The sequence below is a fragment of the Cebidichthys violaceus genome, unplaced genomic scaffold (genome assembly GCF_023349555.1).
Source record: "Cebidichthys violaceus isolate CVI_PGR_0920_01 unplaced genomic scaffold, fCebVio1.0.p SCAF_22, whole genome shotgun sequence".
Classification (NCBI taxonomy): Eukaryota; Metazoa; Chordata; class Actinopteri; order Perciformes; family Stichaeidae; genus Cebidichthys; species Cebidichthys violaceus.
In genome coordinates, this window is record NW_027176395.1 from 6,021,396 (window position 1) to 6,044,576 (window position 23,181).

The window sequence follows — 23,181 nt, forward strand, 5'->3', positions numbered from 1 at the left end:
TATGTAAGATAATCTACGGACCTTGTTGTGAGCAGTTTCATGTAGGATCTATTTTCTTTCTACCAAACTACACCCGCCACCGTATCACCGTGCAGAAGGAAGAGTTCATGTATACTCGACACTGCTAGCTCACCTAGCACCACTGAGCTAGCTAACCTTACAGCTCAGCCATCAATGTCTCACGCTGTCATGAGCCTCTCGTCCACGAGTGGATGAACGCTTCCTTCTGCACGGTGATACGGTTGGCGAGTGTAGTTTGTTAGAAAGAAACTAGTTCCAACATAAACTGCTCACAACAAGGTCTGTATATTTTCTTGAGTTACAGGGTCATGATTTCTGGAATGAGGCATTGCTGTTGAGTTTTTCAAATGCATTTTTTGGCACTTTGAGCACCACAAGCCAAGAGCCATGTAGTTCCATTATATTGGAGAGAAGGCAGACATCTTTACGACAGATACCTCCAACATTCAGCAACTCACACCAACATAATCTATATTGATAAACAGCTTCATAGGTAAAAGATTTTGGGGATGTCCCTTTAACACCAGATTTGTACATTAAATGATTAAAGCACCACTTTCTTTACTCATGACTGGATCTTTTTTTTTTAAGGTGGATCTCTCCTCTTAGGCCATTTGATATGCGATAATCCTTCAGTGGTCCCTTTGGCAGTTTGTTTGATTCCTGGTGTGTCTCTCTGTCTGTGCAGGGCTCTGGTTAGGGATTGAACTGGACAAGCCAAGTGGAAAGAATGATGGATCAGTGGGAGGGGTGAGGTATTTCCGTTGCCCACCTAACCACGGCGTCTTTGCTCCTCCGTCTCGTGTTCAGAGGTGAGTGCAGGCCCTTCAATGTTAAGCTTTTATTTTAACTAATGGTCCCTTTTGGTTTTACCAGCAAGGTTTTTTCTCCCCGCAAAGGCAAAAACAAATTTGTCAATTCCAAGCAGATTTTTAAAGAATATGACGATATGCCCTGAGAACCCCGAGGTTGTTTCATTGCCCTCATCAATACATCTGACACTAATGAGCTCCTTTGACAGTGTCATTTGTGCTCGTGTTGACTTATTTGATTTTGCCCTCTGTGTGGCGAACAGTCCTCCTCTGTATTTGGGAGTAAATGGAGTCCGAGGTGTCAAACTTGAAGCCCGGGGCCCTTTGCCCAGCATGACTCGTCACTTTAATGTGGCGCCTAGCTATGAGCCAGACGCCATGATCCCTGCCTTTAAATATGCATTAAGCATCACAAATGTTTGAATATCATTTTAGTTTAGAGACGGAAAGAGGTCATGGAATAAGTAAGATAATACCTTAACATGTTCCATGCATTTGCCTTTTTAGTACATAGAATAGGTTTTAATTGATATAAATATGATGTAAGACCGGACATAAAGCATAGATCAGGAAGTTATGTTTACTGTATCTGACGTTTCTTTGTCTTCTGTTTACTGTCAACAAGAGAAGATGTGGTGAAAATAGTGATGGAATTTGAGGCATATCATTACTCAAGTGAGATCTTTGATTCCTTTTTTATAAAATCTCTTTTACCGTAGAAACTAATGAGGTTTGATTCTCTAATATTTAGTCATTGATTAAAAGAAATGAACAGTTTAATCTGCTCATGCCTCAACGTGCACAGCCAACATTTTCTAACTACGCGCATGGGCAGAGAAAATGGAAAACTTCTCACTGCTTTGAGAACGAGGAGAAACACGCCTGGAGTATAAAAGAGCTAAACGTTTCCTCATCACGATCCCCCATCAGCTCGTGCCGGTGCGGCCGTCCCTGTGGAAACTATAACTGAGGCTTTACTTGGTGTACGGCCTCAGTCTGATCTGATCAGTCAGCAATAATGTTTCATCTGTTTAAAATACTGTCACCAGTGTTGTGCTGTGTGGAGCGTGTTGTCTCTGGCTTTCTGCCAAGGGGGATTCTCAATATCTCCTCTTTTTCTTTTTTAGTTTCTATTTTGAGACAAAGTAATATGGCATAAGTGAGCAGTTTGACATGTTTTTTGTTTTCACTTTAAAGTCAATGTTTTAGTGACAGTTTGTCTTTATCTCGTTTCAAAAGCTTTTGGAGTGCTTTTGTTCATTGGTCACTGAAATACGGCTTCTAAAATATGGAACTAAATAAAAAACTGATCTTGTATACTTGCAATGAGTAGTTTAGAAGATTCCCCTAGACGCAGTGTAATATAATCATTCATCGCTCTGTAACAGCTTTATCAACACCTAAGTGTTAGTAACTTACTTTAATTACAGTAGAGACACATTTTTTAGTGATGTCTCACTTTCGAAAAGTGCATTTTCCTTTTCCAGGATGTTTTACCTGCATGTAACTAGAGTGAGTCTTAATGGAATATTACTGGATGTTTTTCTTCAGTCGAACAAGTGCAACTTAAGTTCCAGCCTCAGACATTTTGATTAATAACCTTCTCTGTGAGAAAATGATACTGAAGCAGCATTTTGTGTTTGCAACATCCGTTTGAAGACTTCAGATAAAGACCAGCCGTTCTTTCGACTGGTGGGAGCTCCAATGAAAAGACCCTCACAGCTAAAATTAAATGAAACATTATAATTTTAATTTGAAATGGGGAAAAAATATAATAGTTTTATCATTTCTTGTTCCAAGCAGATGTTTGCTAGTATATCCCACAGAAATTACAAGATAATTAGAAAAATAAGAAGAGATTAGGTGGAATTAATATTAGTGGCAAATCTTTTTTTGAATCAATTTCTGCTTGTGGATATTGTACGGCCTATTCTTAATAATAATAATAATAATAATAATAATGCTGCAGTGGGCAATATTGGAGCCCTGTTTATAGAAAAACAGCCGAATAAATTTACAGTTGGCACTGTTGTAGAGATTTGGGCCACCATTGGCTGTTGTCAGCTGGACTGAAATACAGATGGGTGACGCATTGAAGGCAAAGCCAACATGAACTGTTCCAATGAGCTAAACCAAACAGCTTCAACACTGTTTGGTACAGAGCTCTGCTGGAGCAATGAACTCTGAAAACAGCTCTCTGCATTTGGGGTTTTTGATGATGCTGGTGGAGACATCTCCCATCAGTGCTCCACATCCTAATTCATTTCAATTGGTCACCCGTCTGTGCATCTTTCATAAGGAAGACCAACTCTAGATTTGGTTGAAACAAATCAGAACTCACTTAGTTTTATGCTCTTCAACACTAATGGCAAAATCAAATCTTTAGCATAGTTTGGATGTGATAGAGTTGCCTCATACGTACTTGTTGTAGTACAATCCCCATACAAACAGCATAATGATGCATTAGAGAAACGGCAGCTATTGTGTAGCATTACTGTGAAGAGGCTGTGTTCGGACAAACCAACACTTGAAATTTCACAAAGTGCCCTGAACCAAAGCTATTACATTGCTCTCGTTTTGGGACGAGCACTGTCCACTTTGCGTTTTGCCTCGCTTTATTTGCTTTTTTCAGCGCTGTGTCCATCATTTTAGCTTCCTCTTGGATGCATGCTGATGATGTTGCACCTGGTCATCCAGAAACATCCAGACAGAGGGCAGGTTCTCTGCAGATACAGACCCCACCACACACTCGTAGTGGGTCATAAAAGGGATTATTGTTGTGAGAGTCTTTGCATTGTTTTTTCTGATAATCCTACTCATTGTGCCTTTTTTAAAGTACGAGTTGTTTCTTCTGTGCCAAATGTGCCTTTTATCTTTCATTCAAGATTCAGATTTTTCATGTTTTGCCAAATGATGTACTTAAATTTGCATGTCTGCCTGCCTCAGACTGCTCTTTAAAGAATCTTTTTTTACCTCACAGTTCTGTCCCATGGGGGTCCACACCCACATGGCACAGTTTTTGACTTCTTCAAATAGTGCATGGACAAAGGCAAATTCCACTTGAGGCCAAAATATTTCTGCACATCGGATCGGGCTTGCGCACTACACAGACAAAGTGATGACTCAACAGATGTTTCAAGGTGGTTATTTCTGGAGCTCATTTAATCCTGGGGATATGGAAACCGCTGTCTGTCATGCATATTCTCAAGCCACTAAGTTATTCACCGTCATGCATTGTTTTGTGTTTGCTCCACATTTTCCGCAAGTGGATGAAACCTATTGACCTTGTTTTCATTGGATTGCACATAAACAGCACAATGCCTCAAGTGTAAGTTGTGTGAACTCAATGAAAGCCACAACAGTTTAAAAAGCAGAAGACATCTAAAAACCCGATTGTTTCTTTTGAAGGAAAGACCTTGGTTGTTCTGACTTAAGGGATTGCTGGTTAAATTGACACATTCACCTTTTATTCCTAGGTATAATTAGTTTCACCTTCCTTTGTTGCATGTTCTTCTTGGTGGGGGGAGAGGGTTCCCCTTGTCTTCATTGCTTCCCCTGTTTTCTTTAACCCACTGGGTTTTTCCTAATTACCCCCAGGGCGCAACTGAGTACATGGTTTCCCTCCATCTAATGCTAATGGAGAATCTCACATTATCTCCATCCAGCAACTTGTTTCTCCTTCCCTATTCTTCTGTCAGCAGCTATCACCACCCATTAGGAAAACAAACAGCTTTTCTTATAACCCCTCCCCACCGCCACCACCACCACCACACACACACATTTTTAGTCTCTTCATTCCTCCCTTAGAAAAGCAGAAAACATTGCTTTGCCTCTGTTGCTCATTCCTCGACATTGGCAGTCTCCCTCTTAATGGCTTTCAGAACTCTAACATTATTATAGTCGCATAGCGGCTTAAGAAGACATCAATAAGTGGAACAGGGACTCTTGTGCAAGCAGCTTAAATGGTCTTTTCTTCCTTGTTGCTGTTGTCAGAGAGGGGCCGTCATCAGATGCAGGCCCAATCAACTCATTCATTTTTTAACTTAAAAATGTTAGTTTGTTGTTATGTGGTGGTTTTTAAGGGTTATTTTAAATGGACATTCCAACATTTTTTTTGCTTCACATTCATTTTCTGTTGATTATATAAAGTGAAGCATAGCTGAGATAAATTCTGAGGCTGAGTGACAATCAGCTTTTATTGTCACACACAGTCATACAGAGCAGAACATAGTCGTGAAATGACGTCTCTGTAGTTAACCCATCCTAGCATTAGGAGCAGTTGGCAGCCACTATACTGAGCCGAGGGGAGCCGCTTGGGGTTCGGTGCCGCACACAAGGGCACCTCGGCAGTGCCCAGGAGGTTGAGCTGGCACCACTCCAGCTACCAGCTTCCCCGCTCTACATGCAAATACACACACAGGCTACATCATCTCCGCTGGCAAAGACCAAATGCGTTGTTTTTAAGTGGTAGGAGGCACAGTACTCTCCATGTCTAGTCTACATGAAATTCAAAGAAGAAATCAGGACAGTAATTGACGCACTAGTAATATATGTGGATTGGTTTTTGAACATTTTCTGTCATCGTGGACAAAGTCAGCTTACTGAATTTGAGAACTGGAGATGAGGAACAAACATAGAGCTGGGCCTTGATGACGTATTTTCCCGTTGCGTCCTTGTCAGGGCGCATTAGCGTTTCCGCTACAAAATATATGTGGCCACAAACGTCCCAGACCACCTTCACAAGTGCTTTGAGTCATCGGCTCACAATCCCTCTCGGTGGTAGTCTACTTTCCTCTTGTGATGCATGTTAATGCCAGGTAGACACAGGGCCATAGACACGTGTCACTCCATGTCACGCTCGTGTTTGTTTCTTCCTCTCCCCTCACAGGATCCATGGATCAGTTGATTGCCTTTCGGAGCTCTCCTCCTCGCGCTTCAGTAATCCATTCAGCGGTGAGAGTTCCGCATTCATTGCAAGCTTTGCCTGAGATTTATTTAAAAAAAAAAAAAAGCCTCATTGCATTGTTTTTATGCTGCGAGTGCTAGTGCATTCTTATGCAAGACTTTGAGTGGGAGTACTTGACCCTTATGATTGCCACGCAGGGACAATCCGTCGCAGTCTCAGCACATCGTCGGCCATCGGCACCCCGAAGGAGACGAGCAGAAGAAGTCCTGTTACCAGGTGTGGCTCTTTTCTCTCTCTTCCGCACAGCCCTCACATTTCACCCTCCACAAGCTTTCAGCTCCATCCTAAGCAGTGGCAGGATCAATACCGATAAGAAGCAGTGGTATTTGTCCGCAAAGGTTCCCTTTTTTAAATGGCCAGTGCATGACTGTGATAAGAATGAAAGAAAACAGGGATTTGAAAATCAATCTCTCAAACATCAAGCTTGCATCAGTCTCCTACTTTCTTCTGAGATATCCTCTCACGCTGCATACCTTTTCTCATAAATCTTTCTTGCTGTATTTTTTTTTTCCTGTGCTGCCAAAATTCAACCCCCCAAAAAAAGAAGTCGCTCCAACCCTCACCGTCGGCGGTGGAGCACCCTCAGCGGCGGTATCGGTGGTGTTCCCGGGAGCGCAGCAGGGTCCAGCCCCTCGCCCGGCTCTGGCGGACAGGTCTGTCTCCATGTGGGCATGCAGGTCCTGCTCAGCAGCGCAAATGACATGGCATTCATCCGTTACCTGGGCACAGCGGACTTCGCCCCGGGCCTGTGGCTGGGCCTGGAGCTCCGAAGCCCCAAGGGCAAGAACGACGGCTCCGTGGGCGGCCGCCGTTACTTCACTTGTCGACCGGGCCACGGTGTTCTGGTCCGCCCAAGCCGCGTCACCTACCGTGGCATCAACGGTTCTCGCTTGGTGAATGAAAACTGCTAAGGACTGTGGGAACCAGGGTGGGCGTGGCCTGGGAGGGAAATTTGAGATGTTTTGACTTTGTTTGTGTTCAATTCTTTAAGTTTAAGCTTCTCATTCTTCTTTGCATTGCATATTATTTCTCTAGTCTTTCAGAGGTGTCGTGAGTTGAAGTAATATATCCACCTATTAATAGTTCAAATTTAAATTAGATTTATTTTTGGAAAAATGTTGGAGGCAAAGAAAGCACTTTATAGAATAAACTTTAAATTCTTATTAAAACTCGTCTTGGTGGGAAAAAGTCTAAAGATACAAGACACTGCACTACTTTGAATCTGATTGCACTAAGAAACAATATCGTTCAATATGATGTATCAGAATTAGATAGACTGGATAGTATGGATGTGCACACATGAAAAACTGTTTATAATACCCAAAGCTAATTTTGATCACATCCAGTAGAGATTTTTATCAGATAATTTAGGTGGTAATGTAGCCTACTCTCTAACCAAAAGTGTGAGTGTCTGCGTGTGCATGTGTGTATTAATTAAGAGCACTTTGAAACAAGAGAAATGGATTGATTCTTCCAGGGTCGCCGTACGGCTCACAGATAATTGAAGATGAGTCGAAACTGTATTTTCACTTTATGAATGAACCTGAATTAAACAGGATTTAATTAAACCGAGACCTCCATCAACCTCAATCAAATGCAACGGCGTAAAGAGAAGTTGTCCTCCTCCGTACATCGGTCTCTGCCACAGTCGGTCCGTGAGCCCTAAAGGAGTCTGACTCTCCCGATGCAGACTGAGTGTAAGCCTGCCACTGGCTGCCTGTTTCAGCCGGCATTCTCCCCCCAGTTCACTATCTGCTTTGCGAGGGCACCGTCTGCTGCATCCTGAGCTTAGCGCCGCCCAAGATGATTGTGATCGCTTTAAATAAATAAAGACGAGCCAGAGCATATTTTTTCCCCGACACCGGAATAATGTGTGGAGCCAGAACTTTCTTTAACGCTGACACAGCGCTGTGAAGACAGGTCTGACTATACAAGACTAACCCTACACGGATAAATGATGGCTCTATTGTGCCATAAGCACCTACTTATCCTTTGGCTATGATTCCCAGACAACTCAACTATGGTTGAGGCAGTGATGTCATTAAGATAGTGTTCTAGGCGACACAATGAATTTGCCTGATTTAAAAGCGTGATTATAAACCCGACTTGTGTCGGGGTTGAGGATTCAAACCTCTTTGCTTCTGACAGAGCCTCAGACCAGTCAGAGCCGTCATAATGGTATCAGTACATTTGTTGAAGACCACATTCCAGAGCAGTGGTAATTGTATTAGACGCTTAATTAAAGCAGCTTGACACAGGAGATGTGCAGTCATCCAGAAGTTTCAAGGGTCTAGTTTGCCATTTGATTAGAGCCGTCTGGGCAGCTCGGCCGAGAGCAGGCCATCGATCTTGCATGTGGAAAACAGACCCGCTATTCAGCAAAACACTCGTGTACCATCCAATTAAGGCGTGTCGGCCACAACAAGAGCCGTAGAATCTCCAATGGCCTTCTCTCATTGATCTGTCCCGTCAGGCCCCGGTGTGGTTGAAAAGCAGCGGTGGTCAGGGCCCAAGGTTGTCTGACATGTCTGCCACAGATCTAACGGATGAAATGAGTGCAGATCAAAAACATTTTAATCAACACTTCCTTATTAAAAAAAAAAATAGCTTCTCATTTGCATTCAGTCCATCTCCGTGATCATTTCTGCGGTATTTGTTAGCGTTCCACATTTCTAATCTCATTTTAAGAGAAACTTATTATTTTGGTGTACTGCAATCCCAATTGTATTACAGCATGGGTGATGGCTATGAAAGTCTTTTGGCGCTGTGTCCTTGTGGGTAATAGATTTGTTTTTTTCATAAAATCCCTGAACTGTATATTTGAAGTATGAGTGTGTGTGAGAAAGGGATTTGGTCTAATGCATTTACGTGTTCAGGAAAATAACATTATTTGTAAAAAAAAAGAAGAAAAAAAAGCAAATAAAAGATTCTATTGTAATTTGACCTCTTATCTCCATGACTCTATTGCTTCTTTGGCTCCGTGCCTTCATAGTGCGGTTGCACTAATACAAAACTTCCTTGGACTGCTCATAAAGTGCAGAGGAGTGTTTTCTTCAGGGAATGACAATGAAATAGCACAAGCACTTTGAAATGGTTACACGTCTGTTCACTTACCATCGGATTCCACTGGGCCTCATCTCAGCCAAAGCTGAAAAAAGCCTGCTGCTGGAGTGGCTTTGTTTGCTTACTGCCAGCCTGGGCACATGCATTCAGGGTCGAGTGTGGGTGACGTACTCCATTATGCCGTGATTGTGGAATAAATGGTTGTTTGAGAGCGTGCTTTTAAATAGTTGTCTATGCTTATTGTTACTCCTTTTTGTAGCCCAAACAGGAGAAACCAAACTGAGGGAAATGATCCAGGGACACAGCGTTTGTCCAAACCAGAGATTGATTCAGAGGTGAGAATTAAATGGAACACTAAACATCAAAGGAAACAAGGAAACAAATCTTGCAGTAATATCAGGCATAAAAAAGTAACCATTCAAAATGCTGTTGATGGACACTGAGCACCAGGAGCTTCCTTTAGGAAATGATTTGTTTGAATGCACAAGCATTTTTTTTTATTTGATTTTAGCACACCCCTTCATTAAAACAATAGATAAGCTAGATGACAAACTTTACCTAAATCCACTCTATTCAAAAACATCACTCATCCTTTTTTTTTCCCAACTTGAAAGTAATAATCGTCCTGTCTGATTTGAAGCAGATTGTAAAGTTGAGCATACAGGTTACAGCTGATGAAATAGCTGACAGACAGGGTGGGGACCGCTGCAGAGCGTTCTCCACAATCAATTTCCTGAGTGACGTTTGGCAGCACTTTGTCTCTTACTGACAATTAGTCCAACTTAGTTTGGTTAAAAGAGACCCAGTATAAAGACCGCCAGGGCGAAGAGGCTCAAGCAATGGGCGGGGGGAGGCAGGGGTATTTCTAAGGTAATGTCTTATCATGTTGTACTTTAAAATAGTGCCGTGTATGTCTACATCCAAATCATAATTACGTTTGGGACATTTTTCTGAAAGCTTTGATAAATCTGACTATGCACTAATACAGAAGTGCCTGAAAACCAAACAAATATGGATTCCCTCCATCAGCCAAAGACTGTTGTTCAATGTTATTAAAACCTCATTCATGGTATAGTGTTATGCCATCATCACACAGGATTTGAATCTTCATATGCCCAACTCTGTAATCATACGACCGCCTTGATATGAACGCTCGCAAGTTGTCAACATGGGAATCCGTCCCGTATGACGTGAACGCAGCATTTTCCCGGTTTGATCACAGCAGAGGATAGGAACTGCAGACCTCGCCCCTGAACCCAACCAACGGGCCTGCTGCTGGGGGGGGGGGGGGGGCGCTGCTGATCCCTTTGTGGTCATGGAACAGTGGATCAACTCGTATTCCTGCAGTGATGCTGAGGGGGTCATTGTTGGACCCCTCCCATGTGCTGAGCACTGAGTACCAGCTGCTGTCATCTGGGAGGAGGTTTAGAGCGCCACGTTGTTGATTAGATGGATCTAAAATCTTTCATCCCCACAGTACTTCAATACATAATTTAAACCGTTGCAGATCAAATATGATGTAATCAAGATGGAAACGAACAAAGGGTTTTATTTTTGCTTATTTATAGATGATTGCTTATTTTCCTGTGTTTTGATTTTATTTTATAACCAGCTGTGACAGCGTGTGGCTGCTATTGTTTTCATCTTCTGAGTCGTCATGGCAAAATATGTACTGGAGCAGGAACTGCCACTGAAGTGTACTTTGCCAGGTGTCTGTATACAGATTTTGTCACAGCAATAGTGTCACAATGGTGCAAGATGCAGTGAGGAATTTGACAGGTGTGCAGGTGAGATCAAAATATAGGCTGAGTTGGAAGATGAGTGTGGTCGTTGCAAAAGTACCAGAAGAAGGGGGGTAGGAAGGGGCCTGATTTGATGTCGCGGTTGGTGTGATCCACTAGATCAGGGGTTCAAACTCATTTTCACCGTGGGCCACATCAGCATCATGGTCTCCCTCAAAGGGCCAGTTGTAACTGTAAGACTGTATAAATGTAACTACTCCCTAACATATTGTTAAATAACTGTCTCTACATTTGATTATTGTTTATTCAAGTGTAACAATATTACACATGCAGTTATATAAATGTAAAAATATATTTCAGCACATTTCTATTATAACATCAATCCTTTTAATTTAGGGTTAAGAAACCCACATTACTCTATCAAAGATCAAACTTAAAGAAAATAAAGGCAAATATGATCAAACACAAGTTATTACATTAACTTTGTTCAAAGCTATTTTTGTCCTCTCTCTGCATCACTAATGTTCCTCCCCGTCGTCGTCGTCCCGTTCATGACAGCTACATCCAAGAGCTCCTCACTGACAGTCAGGTCTGTCTTCAGCCTCTTATAAACATTGATAGATGTATGTTGTATCTGTGCTTTTATCAACAGCTAATGAAAAAGACAAGTACCTGCTCATCTCTTCAGCTAGCTGTGTTGTCAGATTGCCTACTAGTTGCAGCGATGGTGTTTCTTCACAAACTGACATTTTAAAAGTCTATCTGGTCGGAGCTCATCTGTTCACATTCCTTTTGACATTCATATTTTTGACTTTTTATCTCATAATTATCACTTTCTCTTTCATAATTATGACTTTCTATCTCATCATTTCGACCATGGGGATATTTTTATTATCAAATTTAACTTTTCATTTTTTTTTGTACATTCTTTTTTCTTTTCTTTTTTTTCACATAAAATGGCGTCCAGCCCGCGGACCTTGAGTTTAACATGGGCCCTAGATGGTCACTAGTTCTGTTCTTCTTACCCTTGTCTTTAATGTGCGTGGAATGAGTAGATAGTCATGTTTGGTATTGAGGGTCAGCACCTCAAAGTCCGTCGTGGTCATCGGGGAAAGTGATGGATTTCCCCATGCGGGTTATGGAAGCAGTTGTTGCCAAAAGAGAAAAAAGCTCTACTAGCTAGCTTGAGCTCATGTTCATAAGTTGTCAGTGAGATTTAGTTTGTTGAGTAGTGGTTTTATCAATTCTTAGGCATAGTGCTATTTAATTATTGTTGCTAATAGTGTGAGTGCTTATCTAAATGACTTGTATGTTAATGGAGACACTGGAAGCAGCTTGCAGGGAGCTCCAGTGGATGAGCAAAGTTCTGGGTAATGCAGAGATGCGTCTGAATTCCGCCTCTCTGCATGGTGACGTCTTTGCTGTCTGAATATCATAGCAGGACAAATGCCATGCTTTTGAACTATCATACCATTTTGCTGTTTGATTCCCAAACCCCTATATCTTTTATTGAAATGGTTAGTTATCAGTAGTATTAAATGAGCTGAAGGCACAAGCTGAAACAAAGCTCAGACATTCTGCGTCACAGTGTGGTAAGTGCTTAGTTGCACCATCAGCACTTCGTATTGCTGATCTCTGATGGGAGATAAATGATCTTAGTGAGACCATGTAGAAAGACTCCAGTCTGCTTTTTAACATGATGGAGAGCAGCACTGGCACAGCCGGCACCCAAGGAATACAGTTTGCTATCGCTAGCAAATCCACACTGGCAGCTGCACAAGCCTCTGCATGTAGACATGTTTACAATACAGGGATAATCCTGCTGGGGTCTCCATTCACCCTGTCAGGGCTTATGTGCAATAATGACCAGCTCACTGTACATAATCCTCCTTATTACACAACTACTTTACCAAAGTGAGCTGTAATGGTTTGACAGAAAATATTGATTTTAAAATGATTTTATTATTAAAACGCAGTTCAAAGCTTCTCCCACTTATTAACAAGATCCCAAACATGAATGTAGTGGCTGCACCAGAATCGCTAAAATCTAAACAAACACTGCATGTTAAGATGTTTACGGCCTCTAATCCAGGGGTCTCAACCTCAAATTAGCAGGGGGCCACTGGCCCGATCGCTCTCTCCTACAGTGAGAGAAATGAACTCCAGTGTGTGCTCCTCTTTCTCGTCCCCAGTATACTAATCTGTATGTTTAGTGCAGTTTGACACCGTATTGCTGGAGAGCAGTAGCTTTCTGCTTGCAGATTAGAATGGAAGCAGTTGCATTAAAGTCCACAAAACATAATTGCACGATATCTAAATGCTGCTTCATCGTGTTTTGTTCTAACATTTGGAAAATCCCAGATGTTCAAGCTAGTTCCAGATGTCCTTGGACAATACTCCCCTGATTCTTGCAATATTTTTTAGATGGTAGTAAGCAAACAAAGGGACCAATTTGATGTGACTAGTAAAGTCAAAATGTGACTCTTAGCTTCCTCCTCCTGCTCACATCTATGACGCCTGTGTAAGGAGTGAGAATACGGAAAGTAAGGAATTGGATAAAAGCTCTGTATGTCTTCTGTCTCTGGAGAGTTGGTATTCAGGACTCGTTGCATTTGGTTATTTAGTTTGGTTTCTCGCTGCTGCTTTGACAAGCTGTCGTAACGTTATACAGTAAGCTGGTTTGGAGACCAAGTCGGACGCAGTCAGTCACATGGGCTGTGTTAGAAATCACATTCTAAATACTCAGTTAGCATGTTCTGCATGAACACAGCCGGGGTCGTCCTCATGCGACACAAGCTCTGACACTCCCTATCAAACATTGCTCCTCACAGTAGTGAGACAGGCTTTGGTATCATTCATGAATGTCTGTGAAATGTCCAGCGACTTTATAAGCACTGTTTGATGTTCTCATGAATGTCTGTAGAGACGTGTTCTCCTCTTTTGTTCCCCCATTTTGAAGCTCTCTTTTTCAAAGAAATCCGGGTTCTCATTGAGCCACGGCACTGCGTTTGTATTTGTAAAATGAATTGATCACGACAGTTATTTTTATACATTTTCTCATATGTTTGTTCTGTCTGCTTAGTTGGATACATGTCTTTTCTAATACGGACTGCTACTTCTTACCTTCTGTTAGGGGAAGAGTCAAGGGTAGTAACACATGCTATTAAAAAGGAAAACTAAGGCTATAATAAATCAAATCTGCAGTGCAGCACGGCGGGGTATCTTACATAAGAGTCTCAAAAACCATTTAATCTGCTACACACAGCGAGCTGAAGGAAGACAGACATGCTGAGAGAATACATTTACAAACACCACTGTAACCCCAGGGGACAGGAAGACATGGTAGCTCCCTTATGTACAGAGAGAAACACGAATGGTGTTGGTCATCTCTAAATCAAAATGTGTAAAATCAGGAGGACGACAATCATCCTGATTAGTCAAGTCACAGTTTCTGTAACATGTTGTTTTTATTTTGGCACAAGGAGAAGGGACCAGATAATATGCTTTAGTAACAGTGTGAATGAGACTCAGACTCCTCTTAAAGGATTTGTCTGCTGAGCTTAAATAGAAGCAGATGGATCTCGATGATGAACTGAAACTTGACTGATCTTAAAGGACACTCCACTAACCTGCGAGGTCTGATATAACACTGGGTTCACGATACCTCCAGTTTAAATTGCTGCACAAAAGAATCATTGTTTAAATGAGCCCAACCTCTCATACAATTCATTACTGCCAGCTTTCACCAATACCACTTTGTGTCAACAACCGTTTGTGCTGCCAATAACCTTTAAAGCTGCCGCAGTCACACTACAGGTCACTACAAGTAATGCAGACGTGGCAAATAAAGATTTGATCTTGCATTTTACAGCCCTGTTTCTGTTCTGTTATGTTACAGTTTTAAGATGAACATGACTAATGTGTGCAGTTAAGGGCTGTTATACTAGGCGAGCCGCTCTGTCTGTTTGAGCGTTTTTTAAAAATGTAATCACCGAATTATAATGTCCTATTTCAATTAATCTAATTAACTTGGCCAAGATCCCAAAGAGTTCAGTAGACAGACAAATGCAAAGCGGTTATTATATAGTAATTTATTAATTTTGGCGAATGTCTTCTGAAGGGCAATTTACAGCTTTTACCAGAGCCATAGTACAATACTTTATAATTACAACATTTACAGGTGCAGTTCAGGTTGTCTTTTTACATCAAACAATGGAGATGAGCTGCAGGGGGGGGGAGATAGACACAGAATGAATGCGTTTAACACACCGGCGACGAAGCAAAATACTTTTCATTTTGCCAGTATTCACTCGCTCATTGATTTGGCCCACAGGAAAGCATTTCTCTTGATCAGTCGCTGTGCATCACAGCAGAAACACTGACAGGATTGCCAAATACAGTCAAGCAAAAGCATTAAAAAAAACAACTGAAACATGTCGTCATTCAACCTAAATATCAACACCGCCCACTCATGCCACTGTCTGAGCGATAAGCCGTGTGTGACTGTCCATTATACTGAAAAAAGCAGACGTTAAACAGAGTGGTAACGCTGTGTGTGTGTGTGTGTGTGTGTGTGTGTGTGTGTGTGTGTGTGTGTGTGTGTGTGTGTGTGTGTGTGTGTGTGTGTGTGTGTGTGTGTGTGTGTGTGTGTGTGTGTGTGTGTGAATGAGCGGACTGAGACTCCAACGGGTCTCGGCTTTCAGTCACATGTGGTGTAAAAGCAGTTTGTGTTCAAACTTTTCAGCCGGACTCATCTGTATTCCACAACAGTCATCCTTTAATAGAAAAGATAAAATATGCAAATGTAGGAATGTAGAGTGCTTTGAGATGGCAATTTGAAGGTTAAGATTGATTCAGCAATATCCACTATGTTTCTATATCCAGACAAGAGGAAAGAAACTGTGTTTTCTTTTTTTTTTTAAAACAAGAAATGAATTGATAAAAGGTTACTGAAAAAAACCATAAGAGAAGAAAAAAAGCCTCAACTTCACTGTCACAATGCACTCTTTCAACAGAATGGAGCTGTGAACAAAAGGAGAGTCCGCAGAGCAGCGGATTCAATAGTAGCAGAGACGTAGGACACATCTTCAGCAACAGTAAGATGTGACTCAATGTGTTCAATCTGTTCTATTCTTCCGTCAAAATAATCTCCCCGACCTGCGTCAGTGCTCTATTTATCCAACGGTTCCACTTTAAAGGTCACAACTCATTTCCTGCATCAGTGTTGTGACAAAACCTTGAGGATAATTAGGGTTGATCGTTTTTTTTGGGGGGAGATTGTTCAATCTCTCCCATTTCAATCTTTCTTTTTACCATAAACAAATTCATTCATCTTAAAAAAAAAAAAAAACTACAGTGAAAACCAGTTGATGAATTTGTTTGGATTTGAAGAAACATGTTTGTAGTGGCCCTGCATGAATAATTTATAGAGTCACTTCCAAATAATAAATAAACAAATGAATAAATAAACAAGCAGGCAAGCAAACATCAACAAACACATTTTTCCCAGTATTTTTTTTTGTATAAACATCTCTGGCAATCCAGTGTAAAATCAGTCTGATACAAGTTAATTACCACACGGTTGTTTTCCAAAAGGATGTGGGTAAGGAACAGTGTGAGGGCTCAGCGGTAGAACTGACACATGTGGCTCGTGGCTGCACACAACTTCTCAGTTGCTACAGTCAAACTGGTCACCATAGCATGTGACTGAAGTTTGGCAAAATATAAGGTTTCGAAGCCTCCTAATAGTCCAGAGACATCCTCAGCTGTCAATGAACACATGGCAGATGTCCTCGCCTCTGGTCACGAGCAGATGGAAAGTTGTCCTTGTGTCCTCCTGTGCCATAAACTCTCCATCGGATTCTCACTCTCGTGATCCCTCCAGCATTGAAAAAATACATTTTTTTAATCTCTTTAAACCAGCGTTACTCTACATTTATCCTCCAAAACCTTTTTTTTTCTTTTTTTTTTTCTGATGTGCTTTAGCATCCATTGGGGATTGTTAACACACCTCCAGGGTTCTCGTGGGAAAAGCCTGATGGACTCTGTTTCAGTGAGAAATGGAGGAAGAAACCAAAATGGCTGGACGGTAGGGGTGGTGTAAAACCGCCTCTGTCCTGACGCAGTGTTTTCTCCCACGTGTCCCGAACACGCAGACGCCAAAGACGGGCCCTGAAAAAACAAAAAGACCGGCGGCACAGGCATTCGGGCTAAAGCACGGTGGCGTTGTGGCCCTCCATCCTGGGCAGCCTGGGGTCCTGTACGGTCCCCATGGTGACTAGCAGTGGACGGCTGTCCTCGGACATACCCGACCGACCCAGGGTCACTGAGGTGGGAATGGAGACCCCCCTCTGGTGGGCTGCTGAGGAGGGCATGGAGATGCCCTGCTGGGGCGGAGGGGGTGGAGGAGGGGGGTTGGGGTTACCGTGAGCGGCCTCCAGTGGCATCCCCTGCTCTTGGTAGCCGTAGCCGATGTTCCCACAGGGGAACCGTCTCAGTCTGTAGAGGGGAACCGGGGGCAGGGCGGCGGAATCTAAAAGCAGAGGCGATTGGGCAGCGGGAGGTGGGGGTGGGGGTAACAGAGGTCTGCACAGACCCTGCTGTTGCTGCTGATGGTGCAGCAGCTGGAGTTGGTGCTGCTGCTGGAGCTGCTGCTGCTGGAGCTGCTGCTGCTGCTGCTGCTGCTGCTGGAACTGCTGCTGGAACTGCTTGTGCTGGTGCTGGAGACCCAGCGACCCCGCCACCTCGGCCACAGTCCGACCAACATGCTCCTGCCCCTCGCCAGGCACCCTGCCACCGCTCCCGCCTGCTCCACCTACCCCTCCCTGCCTCTGCTGCTGCTGCTGCTGCTGCTGTCTCTGCTGCAGGAACCACGAGCCGTATGTTGGGTTCCAGAGACTGGTGCTCTTCCCGTTGTGGCCCTCCTTCTCTGTCGCGTGGCCCTGGGTGAACGCCAGGTTGATGTGTCCCCCCTCAGGGCTGGGCTGAGTGGCGACGTGAGATCCCTTGGCAGTGAGTGTAGAGTTGGCCGTGGAGGTGACTGTGTTGGTGGTGGTCATGGTGATGGAGGTCTGCGTGTGAGGCTGCTGGTGCTGGTGGAGGTACGGCTGGGACTGGGCCGACGTCTGTGCTTTGGCCTCGGATGCTGTGCTGGTCTCCGCCGTGTGCTCCCCACCTCTCCGGTTGTCCTCGGTAGGATAGGATGGGGGCGGCTGCGGAACCTCCCCATCAGGCACCTGGGCATTCACCTGCACGGTTGGAGCTGAGGGGTCATCAGGGCGCATGGGTGCTCGCTCCTCCTCTTCTGGGACGGGTCCATACTCTACAGGCAGGGGCATGGTCACCACATCAGGGTCCTGAAATAGGGTAGACCATCAAGAGATCAGCGTTTTTAATACTTAAAAGTTGAACTCTGGAATGATGAGCATAATTTTCATCCATAAATAAGTGATTACGCTTAATGTAAACTTGTGTTATCTTTTATAGACAACCAGTACAGGCTTGGAGTTTTATTCATAAAAATCTATCAATATCGCGCATTAGTTTCCTTCAAATTGCTCAGCCCTAGTTCAGTGTTTGTAGAACTAGCAGAAGCAGTTTACCTGTAAGCAGTAGTCAATTCTCTCCAGGATAGTTGAGAAGTTGGGCCTGTCTTCAGGCTGATGCTGCCAACTCTGAGTCATTATACGGTACCTATAGACGCACATGGGTAGACAAACACAAGCTGAAAATACTTTATGAAAACCCCCCCCGATTTAACAAATGTCAGATTTATCTCTCTTGACAAAATATTCTTATAATTGGCTCCCACCAGTTTGCCTGATTGTGTATAATGGGTGATGCAGCGAAGAGGACTAACTAACAGTGAAGTTAAATCCTGAGGTTTTTAATTGATTGATGATTCCACCTGTAGCTACCACTTCAGTACTCGGTGTCACCTGTTGTGAGACTGTTTCGCAACTTGAAATTGAACCACAGGACCATGCCTATTTTTTTCAAAGAGAGAAATACAAAGTACACTAAATGGGATGAGTGAGCTGCAAAGCCGTGGCCAACAGGTGTGAAAGTGTGCGTCTGCCTATATATGTTTTATAATAGAGTTCGCATGCAAGGCAGTGAGTGAGAAATTAGCGATATATGGGAATGTATTTCAAGCTCTCTATCAGCCTTCCACGACGAGGCGGACATGAAAGAAGACTGTTAATGTGGTTTCCATACCGACAGCACTGAGAGCCGTCGCCCATAACATTTTCATACGCCTTCTAGGTCACAACTCATTGATGTGTCAATATCAGCCAATCATCAGAGACTTTCATCTTTGCCTTTGCGTTTGTTGCCCATAGTGTGTATGCGTCATCTTTTCTATGTTATGGAGAAGCTTAATTAGACCTCATGGGATCACATTTTTGCTTGTGGTCGTGCGTAGCATATGAATGCGTTCGGCATGCTCTGCACTTACACCGGCCCAGGGCAGTTTTTCGGTGGGTCCATTCTTCCACCGTTGGTTACGAACTCCAACACTTCCTGGTTACTGCGGCTTGGATATGGCATGTAGCCCAATGAGAAGATCTCCCACAGCAGAACCCCAAATGACCTGCAGATGATGAGAGAGGACAGATTAGTTACAGGGAGAGAAAGACGGCAGGGCGAGACTAAGGACGACCAGGACATAAATTCAAAAGCATCATCAGAGCCGAAGCTGTGAAGGATGAGCGCAGAGGACGAGAATGAGATAGAGACTAGACGAGAAAACAATAAATAACATATGGATCAGGGGTTAAAGGAGGCCGGTTGGGATGTCTGAGTGTGAAATATGGGTGGTGAAATCACAGTGAGGGTGAGCTCAGTTATCACTGAGGCCTGTTGAGTAGGGATTCTCACCACGTGTCTGTTTTAGATGTGAAGATGCCCTCCATGAAGGCTTCCGGTGGCATCCACTTCACTGGCAGCATGGCGCGCCCACCCTTCCTGTAATAGCTTGCCCTGCAAACAGACACACATTTTCAATAGTACAATGCTTGATGACCATCCATGTGTCTAATAGTGATAGTTTTTTTGTTTGCCCACTAATAATTAAAAAAGGCAAAAATTGCAAAATGAAAGCCGGCATCTGCTGTTTGCAGCACCGTCACCATGGCAACACCACTGCCCTAAAAAGCAGAGGGTAAAAAAAATAAATAAATAAAAATCTAACATCCAGCAATTAAATCAGGGATTATCAGTGGCTGTATCAGCACTCTGATTCAATCGCATTTTCAGCTTCCTAAGGCGTTGGTGTGAGAGACCCTTTAAGAACTCCTTATCTTTGCCGAGTGTGAAGAGGGAAACTTTCCTCCAGTCTGAGCCTCGTCTGAGCCATTTTCAATGCCGCTTTGCGTTGTTGAAAGAAACAATCCGATGTGCGCTCTATCTGATCGTTGATGGTGATGGAGGTCACCTCGCAGTGCTCCTGGCGCACAGCGAGGACAGACATGAGCTGGGCGCTGCTCGGCTCCCCATCCATCAATAAAAATGGACAGACATCAAGCTTCGAGTTAAGCGGTGTCAGCTGTGTTTGGATGGGAAAAAGCCTCATTTGGCATCGTTTGCTGCTGCAGAGGAGTAAATCTCTTCGCCCCGAGTGATTTTGTCATAAAAGTGACACTTTTTTTTCTCCCTGAACAGTTGTTTGCAAACATGGCAAGTGCTTCATAATAAATAGGACTATATAATAGGCTATAGACACAGGTTTGGGACTGGAAGGTTGCCAGTTCAAATCCCTGGGCTTTTTGGGGAAGTAAAGAAGTAGCAGTAACAGTCTCTTTCTCTCTACCTTCAAAAGCTCAACTAGAAGCACCAGGATGCTGCACATGGCTGCACAGGAATCAGGACTGTAATTACAGTGGGCAGCTCCCAGGTGTGACTGCGCAGGAGGAGAAGAGAGCATTATGCTCCGTCAGTGTTCACCGGATGAATCAAAGCAAAAAACTACAGAAAGGAAAAGAATGGCCAACACATCAAAAACAGGGCGGCAAAGATTAGAGCAGCTTGGGTAAAATATAAGACAACCAGAAGAAGAAAAAACAGATTTTTTTTTCTTTTTGTTTTTTGGCAGCTTGAGCTCCTCAGATATGGCATCCAAAGCCTATGGGCTTGGGCTGCATGACCCATCACATTTTGTCATTAGTTTGCTTTTACTTTAGGAGGATTTTCAAGCTGTGCTCCAGCTCACCAGGGGCAAAATGTCTGGACTACCATTTCAAGTTAAGTTAAGCTATGCATGACTTAAAAGTAATCTGTAAAATTGGATCCATAAATAGCACACAACTAGAGCCAGGATGCTAAAACAGATGTAGCCGAGCCTCAGCTTATTAACCGAACCAGGTGAAGCAAGTCTTCAAGAACAAAACAAGCTTAATTTAGTTTACTTGATTAAGCCATCAATTAGGTTTGATATTTACATGGAAATGAATGTTTAAGGGTTAAAAGGATAAGAAACAACATGCATTTCCCACGGTATCGACTCAAGACAAACAAGAGCCAGCGCTGATCGTCTGGTTCAGCTCGTCGCTACAGCTGTGTGGCTTCAGGGGAGCAGCAGGTAGAGATGATTATAGATTAAATGCTGTCAAGCTAGTATAGCTAAAAGGGAAGTATATATACTTAGCAAAGTATTGGCATAAGAAGTTGGCTTTGAAGAAAATTACACATATTCGATGAAGCAGAGAAAACACTCACTAGCTGAGCTTGTTTGCTTGACAGATTAGCTGCGAACCACCGCAGGGCAGTCACACAGATTCCCGCCCCAACGCCTTAATCCATCACTTAGAATGACACGATCAGTTCAGTGATGGAAATCAATTACCTCCTCCATGGTTAGGCCTACTACTACGGGATTGAATCCTGCCACCATCGAGTGCCCCGAATACCAGTATTCCTTGAGTTTTCCCGTCCGTCCTGATTAAGAAAATAGGGACGGGAAGCGGACTGAAGATGCGATTAGATCCAACAGCCGTGGCAGTGGGCTCCTAGTGGATCCTGTTTCGTTGCTATGAAGAGGCTGATTTCAGTGATAAAGAGTTTAAAAAAACCAGACCACAATCTCAAGTCAAACACACCTTTAAAGGGGACATATTATGCTCATTTTCAGGTTCATCTTTTTGGGTTAGTACTTAAGGTTTCTACTGGAACACGTTTACATGTTGTAATGTTAAAAAAACACATTGTCTGTCATACTGTCTGTCTGAATATAGCTGTATTAACCCTCCGTCTGAAACGCTCCGTTTTACCACCTGTCTCTTTAAGACCCCCTCCTGAAAAAGCCCTGAAAAAGTCTGCTCTGATTGGCTTGCGAGAAAATGATGGCGCACCTTTATAAAGGCAGTTCTCAAGCTGCGTTCCAAATGGCATACTTTAAAAAAAACAAAGCTGCCATTACAAAGCACACTGTTGCTTGTAGTATCATTCAATTGGGACATACTACTTCCATACAACATTACACATTGAACTTTGACCCTCTTGCTCATAAAACTGCAAAGCATTGTGGGTCACAATAGCCAAGAAAGCATGCAGGCTTGCATAATGCAAAATGCGACTGGAGGTAGTAGAAAATAGTTGGAATTTTTGGCATACTGAATTCGACATACTTTGTATTGGGACATACTAAATACTATGGTAGTATGGGTATTGGAACGTACAGACAGATGGGGGCGGTGTATTCTAATGAGCTGGCATGTGACACAGGAAGGGGAGCCGTGATCTGAATCCCATGTTTCCTGATCTAGGCAGCTGACAATAAACTGACTGGATTTTCTTATTTCAGTTTGCAGGTTGGTCAGGACTCCAGATACCACAATGTATGTGCACAAGCACTGAAAAGGTCAGTTTCTCATGATATGTCCCCCCAGAAAACCAGTTGACATGAAACTTGTGTACATTGCAGTCCGTTATCTGCCTATTAGAAAATGATGGAATTCTTTAAAAGATTGACGGATTGTAAAATGTAGAGGATTAGACTGATAATCCCCCTATCAGTGGTTCGGCTTCTTTTTTTTTTTTTTTTAGCATGGGGTTTAAGGATATATTTATTACTACTGCTAACAACACCAACACGGACTGAAAGCTGAGCTGCAGATTAGGAAAGCTGAAATACAGTCCCTATAATCTATAGCACAAGTAGAGGTGTGTGTGTGTGTGTGTGTGTGTGTGTGTGTGTTCTTTCTTGTGTGAGCAGAAGGGACGCTGGACGATAGAGATGCATTAAAGGCAGAAACTAATAGTAAGAGACAGAGCAGGCTTTGTTGAACGGAGAGTAAGATGGAATGTTTTTGTTCTACCTTTACTGTGTGCATGTGTGCGCACCAGGCCGGCCTTAATAAATAAAACCTAAAGTCATGCTTTGTTGTTAATAGTTCCTCTGAGGATATGGTCATTTGATGCAACTCTTTTCTCAAAGCCCAGTGAATTTCTCTTCATAGTGGCGGCTGTTTACCTCAGGATGATTACTCACCGGCAGCTTTTGTTTACCCAGCTTTTTATTTACAGCCGCATCACTGGTGTGCAAGCATGCGTGTGAGGCTTTATGAGGGAATTTGTGCGC

The 23,181-nt window shown here is 43.1% G+C and overlaps 2 protein-coding genes across 3 annotated transcripts in view; one reads left to right on the top strand and one right to left on the bottom strand.

Annotated features, from left to right (window-relative positions):
* zgc:103755 (uncharacterized protein LOC449988 homolog) overlaps positions 1 to 8,749 on the top strand; it is a 35,180-nt gene extending 26,431 nt beyond the window's left edge. The window contains exons 12-15 of the mRNA XM_068717993.1: positions 710 to 833; positions 5,722 to 5,786; positions 5,937 to 6,015; positions 6,344 to 8,749. Coding sequence (XP_068574094.1) covers positions 710 to 833; positions 5,722 to 5,786; positions 5,937 to 6,015; positions 6,344 to 6,710 — 635 coding nt within the window. The 3' untranslated portion in view covers positions 6,711 to 8,749. The remainder of the gene's footprint in view (positions 1 to 709; positions 834 to 5,721; positions 5,787 to 5,936; positions 6,016 to 6,343) is intronic.
* A 5,962-nt stretch (positions 8,750 to 14,711) lies between these two features.
* alk (ALK receptor tyrosine kinase) overlaps positions 14,712 to 23,181 on the bottom strand; it is a 365,563-nt gene continuing 357,093 nt past the window's right edge. For both annotated transcript variants that reach the window (XM_068717693.1, XM_068717694.1), the window contains exons 26-29: positions 19,485 to 19,586; positions 19,063 to 19,197; positions 18,206 to 18,296; positions 14,712 to 17,959 (exon numbers count right to left, since the gene is read on the bottom strand). In XM_068717693.1, coding sequence (XP_068573794.1) covers positions 16,814 to 17,959; positions 18,206 to 18,296; positions 19,063 to 19,197; positions 19,485 to 19,586 — 1,474 coding nt within the window. In that variant the 3' untranslated portion in view covers positions 14,712 to 16,813. The remainder of the gene's footprint in view (positions 17,960 to 18,205; positions 18,297 to 19,062; positions 19,198 to 19,484; positions 19,587 to 23,181) is intronic.